A 13693-nucleotide genomic window follows, 5' to 3' on the forward strand; every position below is an offset into this window, starting at 1 on the left:
GGTGTTTCCTTGGTGGGTGTCACCCTTCACCTAGCAGTAAGTAGGTACCTAGGTGTTAGTCACACCTGCTGTCACTATTCACCTAGCAGTAAGTAGGTACCTAGGTGTTAGTCACACCTGCTGTCACTGTTCACCTACCACTAAGTAGGTACCTTGGTGTAAGTCGGTTGACTGTTGCGAGTCACATAGGTAATGGGATCAAAGCACCCCAATTGAAATAAGCTCAATAAAATGGCTTTATAGGCCTATCCTAGGGTATTGACCTTCCAAATTTAATAATACAGATAATGTAACTTTTTTCTTTCTCTTCAGTTCCAATAATTCTTTATTGGGCTCTTATGATGCCACATTTCTAATTACTTTTTTTTAAACAGCATCAGAAATGGCGTGCTTGGATGACGAATATTCATGGAGTCCGCCCTCAGAGGCTGAGCTTAAAGTTATTGCAGCTAGGAGTGAACGCAACAACAAGATATCATCAATAATGGGACAATATCTTCTGAAGGGCTATAAAATGCTGGCTATAACATGCCCAATTTGTGATGTAAGTCGTTTTATGTTTGCATAGCACACAGTGGAACCTCGCAGTAATGGACCCCTGTATAACATATTTCAGATGTAGCAGACAAAATATTTGGCCAGTCAAATGTTCAGTGCAAGAAACCAAGTTTGCTGCATTGAGATTTTGTGTGTTATCGGTATTGTGTGTGTCCGGCAGTTTCTCCATATATGGACCAAGTCCTTTGCATCAAGTATTTAACCCTTAAACAGTCCAAACAGATCGACGTTGAAATTCGTAGTGCTCCAAAAGTAGATCTACTTTTTTTTACATATTTTCAAATATAACAAAAAAAAATTTAGATAAAAGTTTTTTTTTACACATTTTCAAATGTAAAACTAAAAAGAAGATCTAAATTTTTTTTTACATACTTTCAGATGTTGAAAAAACGTATATATACGTTTGGACCGTTTAAGGGTTAAATTTAAATGGACCTCTCCTTTCCATTAGTCCATTACACCGAGGTTATACTGTACATCAGTATTACAGTATTTACCTAATTACCTGTCTGTAATCATAGAAATAGATTATTATTATTATTACTGATATTATTATTAGCAGTAATGTTCTTACTGATAGTGTTATTATTATTTCTGTTGTGATTTCTTCTTTTATTATTATTGTATTAAAGTGATTTCTTCTTTTATTATTATTGTATTAAAGTACAGTGGACCCCCGCTTTACGATATTATTTCATTCCAGAAGTATGTTCAGGTGCCATTACTGAACGAATTTGTTCCCATAAGGAATATTGTGAATTAGATTAGTCCATTTCAGACCCCCAAACATACACGTACAAATGCACTTACATAAATACACTTACATAATTGGTCGCATTGGGAGCTGATCGTAAAGCGGGGGTCCACTGTATTATTATTAAACTAGATGATGTGAGGTTTCCAAAAGTATAGCTCAGAGGCCTTTGGTGGGATCATTGAGAATGACTAGGAGGGATAGGGGTCATCCCAGGAAAGGTTAAAGAGGTTTTGAGTGCTATGGGCTTGAATATCCAACAGTTCACTGGAAGGATATTACACAGCCCTAAAACTAAGTGACAGTAATGAACGCCAAAAAATATTGTTAGAGAATATTATAAAGAATTGTCAGTTTTAAATGTGTGTTTCTTTTAAATAAAGACGCTATTTGACTTGCACTGGTTTGGTGCGTGTGTGTGAATATAATAATTGTATTATGACAGGCAGTTTTAGTTGGATGCTTATGGGATTATATATAAATACTGTAAATTTATAAGTGTACCCTCAGTATAGCAGACATCCATATAAAGGACAAATAGAACAAAATAGAACAAAATCTGCTATGTCAATTGATTCAGAAACAATGGACAAAGTTCATTGGTTATAGATGGTTCATTTTTATTACTATCATGGCAAAACAATTTCTTCTTTATCCACAGCACAACCTAATGGGTTTAGCGGTTAGTTATGATTGTAATAATAATAATAATAATAATCTATCCACCACAGTTGCCATTATCAGCCTCCTGCTTCCCCTATTAGTTCATTATATTGAGCATTTGCTGTAATTGGTTTGGGATTAGTAAACTAATAAGTGTTATTTCCTATTTATCTAGTGCATTTTGTTGGAGGACCGTATGACAAACAAATATTGCATCGGGTGTAGTGAAGTTGATGCTGACACCAGGAAGGACAATCCAGGTAAGATGTAACCTAACGAAATTTTTTGAGTAATAACTACAGTGGAACCTCAGTTTTGGTGATTAACCTGTTCGAAAAAGTCTGACGAAAACTGAATTGTACGAAAACCTGAAGCAATATTTCCCATAAGAAATAATGTAAATCCAATTAATCCGTTCCAGACACCCAAAAATATTAACAAAAAATACGTTTTATAGAGAATACTAGGGCAAACTAGAGAAAACTAGGGCATACGAAAACTGAGGTTTTACTGTACTCTAATAAACACAGTAGCTTTGTGTAACTTTCTTAAAACTGGTCTGGGACCAAGCAGCAGGGGCAATGACCCCCAGAATTCAATCAACCACACATGTTGGTTCATATAACCCTCTGACTTGAAACCAGTATACTATAGTAATGATGGACCAATAAAAAGTCTATAACTGGATGATGACAAATCCCCCGTAGCTCAGTTGGTAGCACACTCAGCTCGCATACTGGGGTCTGTGGTTTGATCCCCGGTATGGGTGGAAATATTAGGATGTGTTTCCTTACACCTGCTGTCACTGTTCACCTAGCAGTAAGTAGGTACCTGGGTGTTAGTTGACTGGTGTGGGTGGCATCTTTGGGGGGGTGGTAGTATACCTCAGATAGGGTTGTGCTTTGAAATTATCCGAGATACGATAACAGCTTTTAGCCTGTAAAATTGATTTGTGTTAAAAAAAGAAAAACTTAATGTTGCAAGGTTCCATGAGGGGCCTCATCAGGAAAGTTCCAGAGACTAATGAGAATACATAAAATTAGGAAAGTGGTTCCTAATCACTTGTAAATAGGAATAAGACTGTTTTGACTTTCAAAAATTTCATAAAGAACTGAAAACTATGGTAAAAATTCATGATGGAGTATTAGAGGGTTAATAATGAAAAATATTCTTTATTTCCTTTGGAAATAAGCCATCTCCACAATTAAATGTATAAAAATAAATGGATCAGAAAAAAAGAGAAAAAAAGATGAGTTAAGATTGAAGGTCTGCTCGTAGAGGGATACTTCCTCATGGGTCACATTGATTTTAACATGTTCAATATACAAATAACCCGCACATAGAAGAGAGGCACTTACGCCGATGTTTCGGTCCGACTTGAACCATTTACAAAGTCACATTTTGTAAATGGTCCAAGTTGGACCGAAACGTCGTCGTAAGCTACTATCTTCTATGAGCGGGTTATTTGTATATTGTTCCAGTCACAGTATTGTGCCTTTTTTTTTTTTTTTTTGTTAAACATGTACAGGTTTAAATAACAAAAAAGGCACAATACCCTGACTGGAATGATACAGAAATAACCCGCACATGGAAGAGAGGAGCTTACAACGACAGTGTGACTTTGTAAATGGTCCAAGTCGGACCAAAACGTCATTGTAAACTCCTCTCTTCTATGTGTGGGTTATTTGTGTATGTTCAGGTTTTTTACAATTGATGTTACAGAAGCAACCCCATTGTCCCTTGAAGGTTCCTTGATGTTGGTGAGGGGCTCTTGATCTAACTAATTGGATCAATTCTCCAATCCCTTGTATCAAGCCTGAATGCCTTCCATTCCCCAAGGCACTATATCAAATCAAATCAAATCAAATCAAGTTTATTCTCTATAAGGGTTACAAAGTGGGGCTTACAGGATTTGGATATTGTGTAGTTTACATGTTATAAAATACTAATTACAGAGGGGGCCACTAGGACACCTAGCATGGCTAGGCATTTCGGGCAGACTTGGGTTAATTCTGAACATTAAATCCTTACAGATTATGGTATTAAGTCTAGGTGACTACATTATAATTTGTGAGTTTAGCAATGTGAATGCTTTTGTTTTGGCACAATAGAAGGTGTCTATATTGGAGTATCATAGGCAAATATGACTAGTTAGGATTCATTATTTTACAATTAAGATTAGTATTTCTGTGTTTATAGTCAGTGGGTGAGTGAGTGTAATTGTGAACTACCAGGTGGTTATCATGTAGTTAGTTGTCGGGGTGTATCAGGGTTTAGTGCTCCCCCATAACTAATAACAATAAGCCCTGTTAGTACAAATCTTATTATTATTAGCACTGATACTGATGTTCTTCACTCTCACCAATCTGTTTCAACTCGTGTTTTTTTTTCTTTTTTAACACGCTGGCTGTCTCCCACCAAGGCAGGGAGACCCAAAAAAGAAACACTTTCACCATCATTCACACTATCACTGTACTTTATGTATGTAGACTAATCCTTTATTAATTGTATACTGTTTTATATAGAAATAAAGATGTACATACCGATATTTTGGTTAATTTTTTGGAGGGTCACTCTACCTTGGTGGGGAATGGCAGGGACAGTGGGACCCCAAGTTTCAGCCATAATCCATTCCAGAAAGCTGTTCGAGTGCCGTTACCAAACGAATTTGTTCCCATAAGGAATAATGTAAATTAGATTAGTCCATTTCAGACCCCCAAAAATACTCTTACAAAAGCACTTACAGTAATACACTTACATAATTGTTAAAGTTGGGAGCTGTATGAAACTCGGGGTGCCACTGTATGAAACTCGGGGTGCCACTGTAGATAAAAAACATTCATACATACCTTTGGAGGAGGAGAGATATGTTGTGACCTGGTGGCTAAAGCTCCCACTTCACACACGGAGGGCCCGGGTTCAATTCCCGGCTGGTGGAAACATTTCGACACGTTTCCTTACACCTGTTGTCCTGTTCACCTAGCAGCAAATAGGTACCTGGGTGTTAGTTGACTGGTGTGGGTCGCATCCTGGGGGACAAGATTAAGGACCCCAATGGAAATAAGTTAGACAGTCCTCGATGACGCACTGACTTTCTTGGGTTATCCTGGGTGGCTAACCCCCCGGGGTTAAAAATCCAAACGAAATCTTATCTTATCTCTTATCTTATCAGCATGACTCTTGCAAAACAGTGATGGAGTGAGTGATGATGAAGGTGTTTCTTCTTTTTTGGGTCGCCCTGTCTTGATGGGAGGCAGCCAATGTGTTGAAAAAAAATTACCTTTATATGTTATTCCATTTCTTGTCAGCGGTAAGTGAAGAAGCAGCTAGAAGAGCAGTGGAGGAAATTCAGCACAGACAAAATCATGAAAAGGAATCACCATCACCAGGGAAGAGCATTACCTCTAATGAATCATCACTTACAAACACACCAAAGGTACCACTAGTTACCCAGTCTGTGCCAACGTCTACTTCGGATACCAAGGTTTACTGTGAAAGTCCAGCAAGTAAAAGGTGAGATTGTGAAATTACCATGTGTTATTGTTTACTCGTTGGTATTTAATTTGTTGTGCTTTACAATAACTGATATGTTGCTACCTAGTAAAATGAACAGTAAAAATCACAACCCAGTTGTTGGAAAAATTCACAAGTAGCCTATAATTTGGTGAGGAAACTTTAATTGATGTGTTGATTCATACTGAACATTATCAATTCGTGAACAATTAAAAAGGCGCAATACCATGGCTGGAGCAATACACGAGTAACCCGCACAAAGGAAAATGAAACTCATGATGACATTTTGGTCTGACTTCTACCAAGTCGGACTGAAACATTGTCGCAAATTCATTCTCCTATGTGCAGGTTATTTGTGTGTCAGTTCATGATCTAATAATGGTCCAGGATACCCTGAAACATTTAAAATGTCATCCAAATCATGGGTCGATATTAAATACTGTAATACTTATGTGTATCTGTGCCTAAATAAAGTTACTTACCAAATTGCTTAACTTGAGTTACCCCATGGAAACACTGCCATGCTATCATTACATATAATTTTTAACTTACAATTTTCTATCTTGTTTCTTATTAACTTCCAGCAGTAATTATGATTTTTTCCAGTGCAAGGATATGGCAACTCTTCACTCTTACATTAAATAATGCACATGGAATGTTTTGAAGTGGATCAGGCGATTCTTTAAGAGTTTTAAGACATTTGAAATGCCACCTCTCATTAATGGATTTCAGCAGTTTCGGACAAAAAAAAACTGGCCAGACAAATGAATGTATTGTCCGTAGTGATAGTGTTCGGTTGTCTTCTGAAGCATCAAACCAACCCTGATAACTCTAGTGTTTGTCTAGTACGAGCCAGAGTAGCCATGTCTACTACCTGCAGAAAAATTACAGATTAAAATAGATCTATCCAATAGAAAACAAATATTCAAAAAAATTTTTAGAAAGAAATATTAACTTAGACTAGCAAAACTGTTGAATGAAAAGCAACTAATTTAAAAGATTTGGTATCTACTGTTGTTTCTTCTGAATTAGTTAATTCTGTGTAGTCATCTGAATTTAAATATTTATGAGACTCACAAAATATGGACTTTTGCAAAACAAACACAGGGGGAGTTGAATGATAGCTCTAGGCCTTTTGTGTTGCAATCAACACATCTTAAGGAGCTTGCAATGTTTTATAAATGAGTAGGAAGTCAGGTAGATTTGTTCTGGGGCCTCTAGCTAAGAGTTGTTCCCCCTGAAAGAATCTGTCTGGACTTCCTACTCATTTCTGCAGCATTGCAAGCACCTAAAGATGTGTTGATTGCAACACAAAAGGCCTAGAGCTATCATTCAACTCCCCCTGTGGTTGAGATTAAGACACATGTGCAACATCTGGGTATCTTTATTGTAGACGTTTCGCCATCCAGTGGCTTTATCAATACAAATTCTAGGACATAACTTGAAGACAGTAGAACTATGTACAGAAAATGAGGTAATCAGTCCCTCAACCTAGGAGTAGGTGCAAAGAGCACCATAGTGGTTGTTTTGCATCTTGTATGACTTGTTGACAATTATTGCAGTATGTACTTAGGTAAAAGTAGGTCTTAGACAGGGATGTGTAATGTCACCATGGTTGTTTAATGTATTTATAGATGGGGTTGTAAAAGAAGTAAATGCTAGGGTGTTCGGGAGAGGGGTGGGATTAAATTATGGAGAATCAAATACAAAATGGGAAGTGACACAGTTGCTTTTTGCTGATGATACTGTGCTTATGGGAGATTCTAAAGAAAAATTGCAGAGGTTAGTGGATGAATTTGGGAGCGTGGTTAGAGGTATTATTATTATTATAATCAAGGGGAAGCGCTAAACCCGTAGGATTATACAGCGCCTGGGGATGTGGAAGGCATTCAGGCTTAATTCGGGGAACTGGAGCACAGATCCAATTCCCTAAATCAAGAGCCCCTCACCAACATCAAGGAACCTTCCCTGAGGGGATGGTTACAGGTAGAAAGTTGAAAGTGAACATAGAAAAGAGTAAGGAGATCAGGGTATCAGATGATTTAGATAAAGAAAAATTGGATATCAAGAGGAGTATGGAAGAAGTGAATGTTTTCAGATATTTGGGAGTTGACATATCAGTGGATGGATTTATGAAAGATGAGGTTAATCATAGAATTGATGAGGGAAAAAAGGCGAGTGGTGCATTGAGGTATATGTGGAGACAAAGAACGTTATCTATGGAGGCAAAGAAGGGAATGTATGAAAGTATAGTGGTACCAACACTCTTATATGGGTGTGAAGCTTGGGTTGTAAATGCTGCAGTGAGGAGGCGGTTGGAGGCAGTGGAGATGTCCTGTCTAAGGGCAATGTGTGGTGTAAATATTATGCAGAAAATTCGGAGTGTGGAAATTAGGAGAAGGTGTGGAGTTAATAAAAGTATTAGTCAGAGGGCTGAAGACGGGTTGAGGTGGTTTGGTCATTTAGAGAGAATGGATCAAAGTAGAATGACATGGAGAACGTATAAATCTGTATTGGAAGGAAGGCGGGGTAGGAGTCGTCCTTGAAAGGGTTGGAGGGAGGGGGTAAAGGAGGTTGTGTGGGCAAGGGGCTTGGACTTCCAGCAAGCATGCGTGAGCGTGTTAGATAGGAGTGAATGGAGATGAATGGTATTTGGGACCTGACAAGCTGTTGGAGTGTGAGCAGGGTAATATTTAGTGAAGGGATTCAGGGAAACCTGTTATTTTATATAGCCGGACTTGAGTCCTGGAAATGGGAAGTACAATGCCTGCACTTCAAAGGAGGGGTTTTGGGATATTGGCAGTTTGGCGGGATATGTTGTGTATCTTTATACGTATATACTTCTAAACTGTTGTATTCTGAGATAAGATAAGATAAGATTTCGTTCGGATTTTTAACCCTGGAGGGTTAACTGCTCAGGATAACCCAAGAAAGTCAGTGCGTCATCGAGGACTGTCTAACTTATTTTTATTGGGGTCCTTAATCTTGTCCCCCAGGATGTGACCCACACCAGTCGACTAACACCCAGGTACCTATTTGCTGCTAGGTGAACAGGACAACAGGTGTAAGGAAACGTGTCGAAATGTTTCCACCCGCCGGGAATTAAACCCGGGCCCTCCATGTGTGAAGCGGGAGCTTTAGCCACCAGGCCACCGGACCACCTCTGCAAAAACAGTGATTATGTGTGAGTGAGGTGAAAGTGTTGAATGATGAAAGTATTTTCTTTTTGGGGATTTTCTTTCTTTTTGGGTCACCCTGCCTCGGTGGGAGACGGCCGACTTGTTAAAAAAAAAAAGGGGGGAAAAAACTTAGGTAATACCTTCTTTCAACAAACTGGCCGTATCCCACCAAGGACTTAGGTAATATATAATGTTTTATGTTGTTACAAGCTACTTTCTTATTGCAGTTTGTTAGTGCATGGTATCAATCTTTCGGAAGACGTTGCTGCAGCGGTTAATGCTCTGCGGTGCAAGTTAGGCTGGGCAACTAGTCAGTTACAAGCTACAACCAGCGTTCACGAAGCTCAAAATCTTTCCGAACTCATCACTGAAACCTGCAAAGCCATCACTGCACTTAGAGATCTTTAGAAATAGTTTGTGACCTGTGGTATTAAAAGGAGGTAAAAATTTAAATTATCTGGCTTTGGGAACCTCTGTAGCATTATTTACTGGACATTGGTGCCTTACCTATGTTTGCACTTTTCTCTTAACACACTGACTGTCTCCCAGTGAGGTAAGATGAAAAAAAAAAGAGGAATGCACATTCAATCACTGTCTTGTAAGAAATGTACTAAAACCACATTCTGGATGATCCTCCAGATTACGTCTTCACCCATCCTTCAGAGTGCAGGCACTGTTCTTCCCACCTCCAAGACTCGAGTCTGGCTAACTGGTTTACCCAGAATCTCTTCATAAATGTTGCCTTATCTCACTAATGGTTTTTCTCTTTACTTCTTCTTCTTTCAACGTACCAGCCGTATCCCACCGAGGTGGGGTGGCCGAAAAGAAAAAACTGAAGTTTCTCCTTTTAAATTTAGTAATATATACAGGAGAAGGGGTTACTAGCCCCTTGCTCCCGGCATTTTAGTCGCCTCTTACGACAAGCATGGCTTACAGAGGAAGAATTCTGTTCCACTTCCCTATGGAGATAAGAGGAAATAAACAAGAACAAGAATTAGAAAGAAAATAGAAGAAAACCCAGATGGGTGTGTATATATATGCTTGTATATGTATGTGTAGTGTGACCTAAGTGTAAGTAGAAGTAGCAAGACTTACCTGTAATCTTGCATATTTATGAGACAGACAAAAGACACCAGCAATCCTACCATCATGTAAAACGATTACAGGCTTTCGTTTTACACTCACTTGGCAGGACGGTAGTACCTCCCTGGGCGGTTGCTTTTCTCTTTACATCAATATTATTATAATCAAAATTAAGTGCTAAACCCACAAGAATCATACAGTGCTGCTCTTTACATCCACAGATTGGCAGTATCACAATTCCATTTCTGTCACATGCTTAAACTCAAGTACTGTACACATTTACCCCTAGTAGGTTTAGCGCTTGATTTTAATTATACAATAATTACATATTTACATGAAGGACAGACGAGATCTTGTACTTAGTGTCATTTGAATTGTGGCATCTACACACATCTGGGAAGACAGCTATTAAATGAGTGATGGTGAATGTGCTTCCCTTTTTTGATTCACCCTGCCTTGGTAGGAAATGATTGATGTGGTCAAAGAAAAAAAATTGGCACCATCTCAACACCATTCTATTACTGAGATGAACTCTAAAGGCAAAAGTTTATCATAATATAAGGCATTCCTCCAGTTAGCCGAACTCGAGTCCTGGAGGTGGGAAATACAGTGCTTGCACTCTGAAGTATGGGTGAGGATATGTTGCAGTTTCTGAACAGTAGTGTCAACACACCTCTGGCAAGACAGTGATGGAGTGAGTAATGATGAAAGTGTTTCTTCTTTTTTGGGTCACACTGCCTCAGTGGGAAACAGCCGATGTGTTAAAAAATAAAGCTTTTCCCCCATCTGCAAGTGCATATTCATAGATTACATGTAAAATACTCAAGACTATCATATTGTTAATAGATGTTTCCTTCTTTTGGACACAACAAATTGGTGGGTAATGGCCGGTATGGTTATAAAAATGTCTCAAAAAACATTCTCTTGCTAAAGTAAATGCTCGATAATTATTATATTCTTGTGGAAGAGCAGTCTGGTTTGATCCAAGGAAGGAGAGGGTGGCTGTAATTCCTTGGCCCTTCCAAGGGGATGCTTTGTTGTCAGTGATAAGTTTTTGATCCAAGGATTTTGAGCTCTTTCCCCCTTGAAGCAAACTTTATTACTTATCATTCCTCAGGTGCTTTATGATCCCTGTAAAATACTGCAGTAATAAAATTCCTTGGATCAAGAGCCCTTCACTAGCTAAAGAATTCTAATTACTGGCTTGACATTGACTCAGAGTAAGGTTTAAGAGACTGAACAATATCCAAGCTGAATACATTACCTTTATTCTTTGCTTCCCTTGTAACACGCTGTGGATGGCTTCCTGCAGGAAAAGTCATATATGGCAGTATTTTTTCCAAATAAAAATTCATATGAAGCATATAAACATTCAGGCATTAAAGCTGTAGTATATGACACTGAAGTGCCTGCCAAATTTAAATTGAACCAGTGAATTTTGATTAGGGATCCCATTTGTCTATTTTACTTAAACAGTTCCGGTTGTAGTTATTTTTTTTCAGGATTTGTAAATACAGTGGACCCCCGAGTTTCGTGATTAATCTGTTCCAGAGAGCCTGCCGAAAGTTGAAATTCACGAAACTCGAAACCATTTTCCCCATAAGAAATAATGGAAATAAAATTAATCCGTTCCAGACACCCAAAGATATTAAAATATTTTTTTTTTTCAAATTAAATAAAGATTTATATACTGAAATCAATGAGAAATCAAGTACATGCATATAAAAAATAATAATAACATTACACTTACCTTTACTGAAGACTTCTGGGTGGATGGAAGATGGAAGGAGGGGATAGGAGGAAGGTGTACACTATTGTTTGGAAGGAGAATCTCCTTCCATTAGGACTTTAGGTAGCAAGTCTTTATCTGGGGTTACTTCCCTTCTTCTTTTAATGCCACTGGGAACAACTTGAGAGTCACTGGAGCCCTGGCACACAAAATATCTGTCCAGAGAGGTCTTTTTCTGGCATTTCTTTAAGATTTTCCTGAAGTGGGACACAACACTGTCATTGTACATGTTGCAGATATGGCTTGTTTCAGCTTGGTCAGGGTGATACTTTTCAACAAAACTTTGCAACTCATTCCACATTCCACACATGTCCTTAATCACTAAAGAAGGAACCTCCTTCACTCTCTTTTCCTCCTCCTCTGAAGCAAGTTCCTCAGCTGTGGCCTGATGCTGTTCCAGTTGAAGCTCTTGCAGTTCGTCAGTGGTTAGCTCTTCCCTGTGGTCCTCCACCAACTTTTCCACATCCCTGTCACTCACCCCCAACCCCATGGACTTGCCCAATGCCACAACACCTTCCACAACAGGCAGAGGGTCGGCAGGGACAGGGTCTGCCTCAAACCCTTCAAAATCCCTCTGGATCGTGTTCCTCACTTTATTTATCAAAGGGCTTGCACTAGCTTTCCTTGGGTCCATGATGACTTATTTAGCAGTTTCAAGCACAAAAAACAATGGATTATTATGAAATGTATTGTATGAACCCACGGGGTTATGGTCACGTGTTGGTAAACAATGGCACACTGAGCGTGAATGGCGTGGGAGACTGGCACTGGACGGTCGCCGAAACACGAGTCTAATCACTTGAGGCCAAATTTTGCCAAAAAAAACTCGCCGAAGGTCAAATTTCACGAAAGTCGAGGCTGCCGAAACTCGAGGGTCTACTGTATAAGATTACTGTAAACAAGTTTGTCATTTAAAACTCAGTGTGCAGTTTGTCTGCCTTAGTGCCATTACAATTGCACGAGTCAGAATTGCAGTACAAATGAAAATGAGTCTGCCTCGTGCTCAGCAGACAAAGGTTCAAGCCTCCACCACATCTTGTGCTGAATGATCCACATAGGTTTAGCACTTAACATGAATTAAATCATTATTAAATTGTACATAGATGCCAACAACTTATGAACACCCGTTATAATGATTTGCATTTACAAACAGAATCTTGTATTCTTTTAAAGCACTGGCCGTATCCCACCTAGGCAGGGTGGCCCAAGAACTAAGTTTCTCTTTTTAAATTTAGTAATACAGTGGACCCCCGGTTAACGATATTTTTTCACTCCAGAAGTATGTTCAGGTGCCAGTACTGACCGAATTTGTTCCCATAAGAAATATTGTGAAGTAGATTAGTCCATTTCAGACCCCCAAACATACACGTACAAACGCACTTACATAAATACACTTACATAATTGGTCACATTCGGAGGTAATCGTTATGCGGGGGTCCACTGTATATACAGAAGGAAGGGTGTTAATGTTGCAGTTTAAAAACTGTAGTGTAAAGCACCCTTCTGGCAAGACAGTGATGGAGTGAATGATGGTGAAAGTTTTTCTTTTTTGGGCCACCCTGCCTTGGTGGGAATCGGCCAGTGTGTTAATAATAACAAAAAAAAAAAAATACAGAAGGGGTTACAAGCCCCTTGCTCCCAGCATTTTAGTTACTTTTTACAATATGCATAGCTTATGGTGGAAGAATTCTTTTCTGCTTCCCCATGGAGAAAAATCTTATATATTTTCTCAATGCAGACATGTCGGTACAAACATGTAACACAATCACATTGAACTGTTATTAATATTAGCTTTGTGGTTATAAATGCCTTACTCACAAGTAGTTATGATTATAATAAAAACAACAAAGTGCTAAACCCATAAGGGTCCTCAATCATAAGTTAAATCAGTTAATGCAACTACTTCATAAGGTTGCATCCTCAGTACTTCAATATACTATAATTATATTAAGTAACTTTTTTGAGGCTCAAGTATTGTAATGTTTCATTTCAGAATCGACATTCAGTACTGTAATTCTGACTCGTAAAATTGTAATGGCATGATTGCAAATAAAAACAAATCGCTCAGCGAGTTCTTGATAAACACCAATTTGATTAGCATACTGAAATATTACAATCAAAATTTAAGTGCTAAACCCACAAGGGTCATCCAGT

The 13693-nt window shown here is 38.6% G+C and overlaps 1 protein-coding gene across 3 annotated transcripts in view; it reads left to right on the top strand.

Annotated features, from left to right (window-relative positions):
- The window catches only part of LOC128699820 (protein ZNRD2), a 14706-nt gene extending 1100 nt beyond the window's left edge, over window positions 1-13606 (top strand). For all 3 annotated transcript variants that reach the window (XM_053792577.2, XM_053792576.2, XM_053792579.2), the window contains exons 2-5: window positions 375-544; window positions 2151-2235; window positions 5284-5488; window positions 8895-13606. In XM_053792577.2, the coding sequence (XP_053648552.2) occupies window positions 375-544; window positions 2151-2235; window positions 5284-5488; window positions 8895-9075 (641 nt within the window). In that variant the 3' untranslated portion in view covers window positions 9076-13606. The remainder of the gene's footprint in view (window positions 1-374; window positions 545-2150; window positions 2236-5283; window positions 5489-8894) is intronic.
- The last annotated feature ends 87 nt before the right edge of the window (window positions 13607-13693 follow it).

The sequence above is a fragment of the Cherax quadricarinatus genome, chromosome 81, assembly GCF_038502225.1.
Source record: "Cherax quadricarinatus isolate ZL_2023a chromosome 81, ASM3850222v1, whole genome shotgun sequence".
NCBI classification, from domain to species: domain Eukaryota; kingdom Metazoa; phylum Arthropoda; class Malacostraca; order Decapoda; family Parastacidae; genus Cherax; species Cherax quadricarinatus.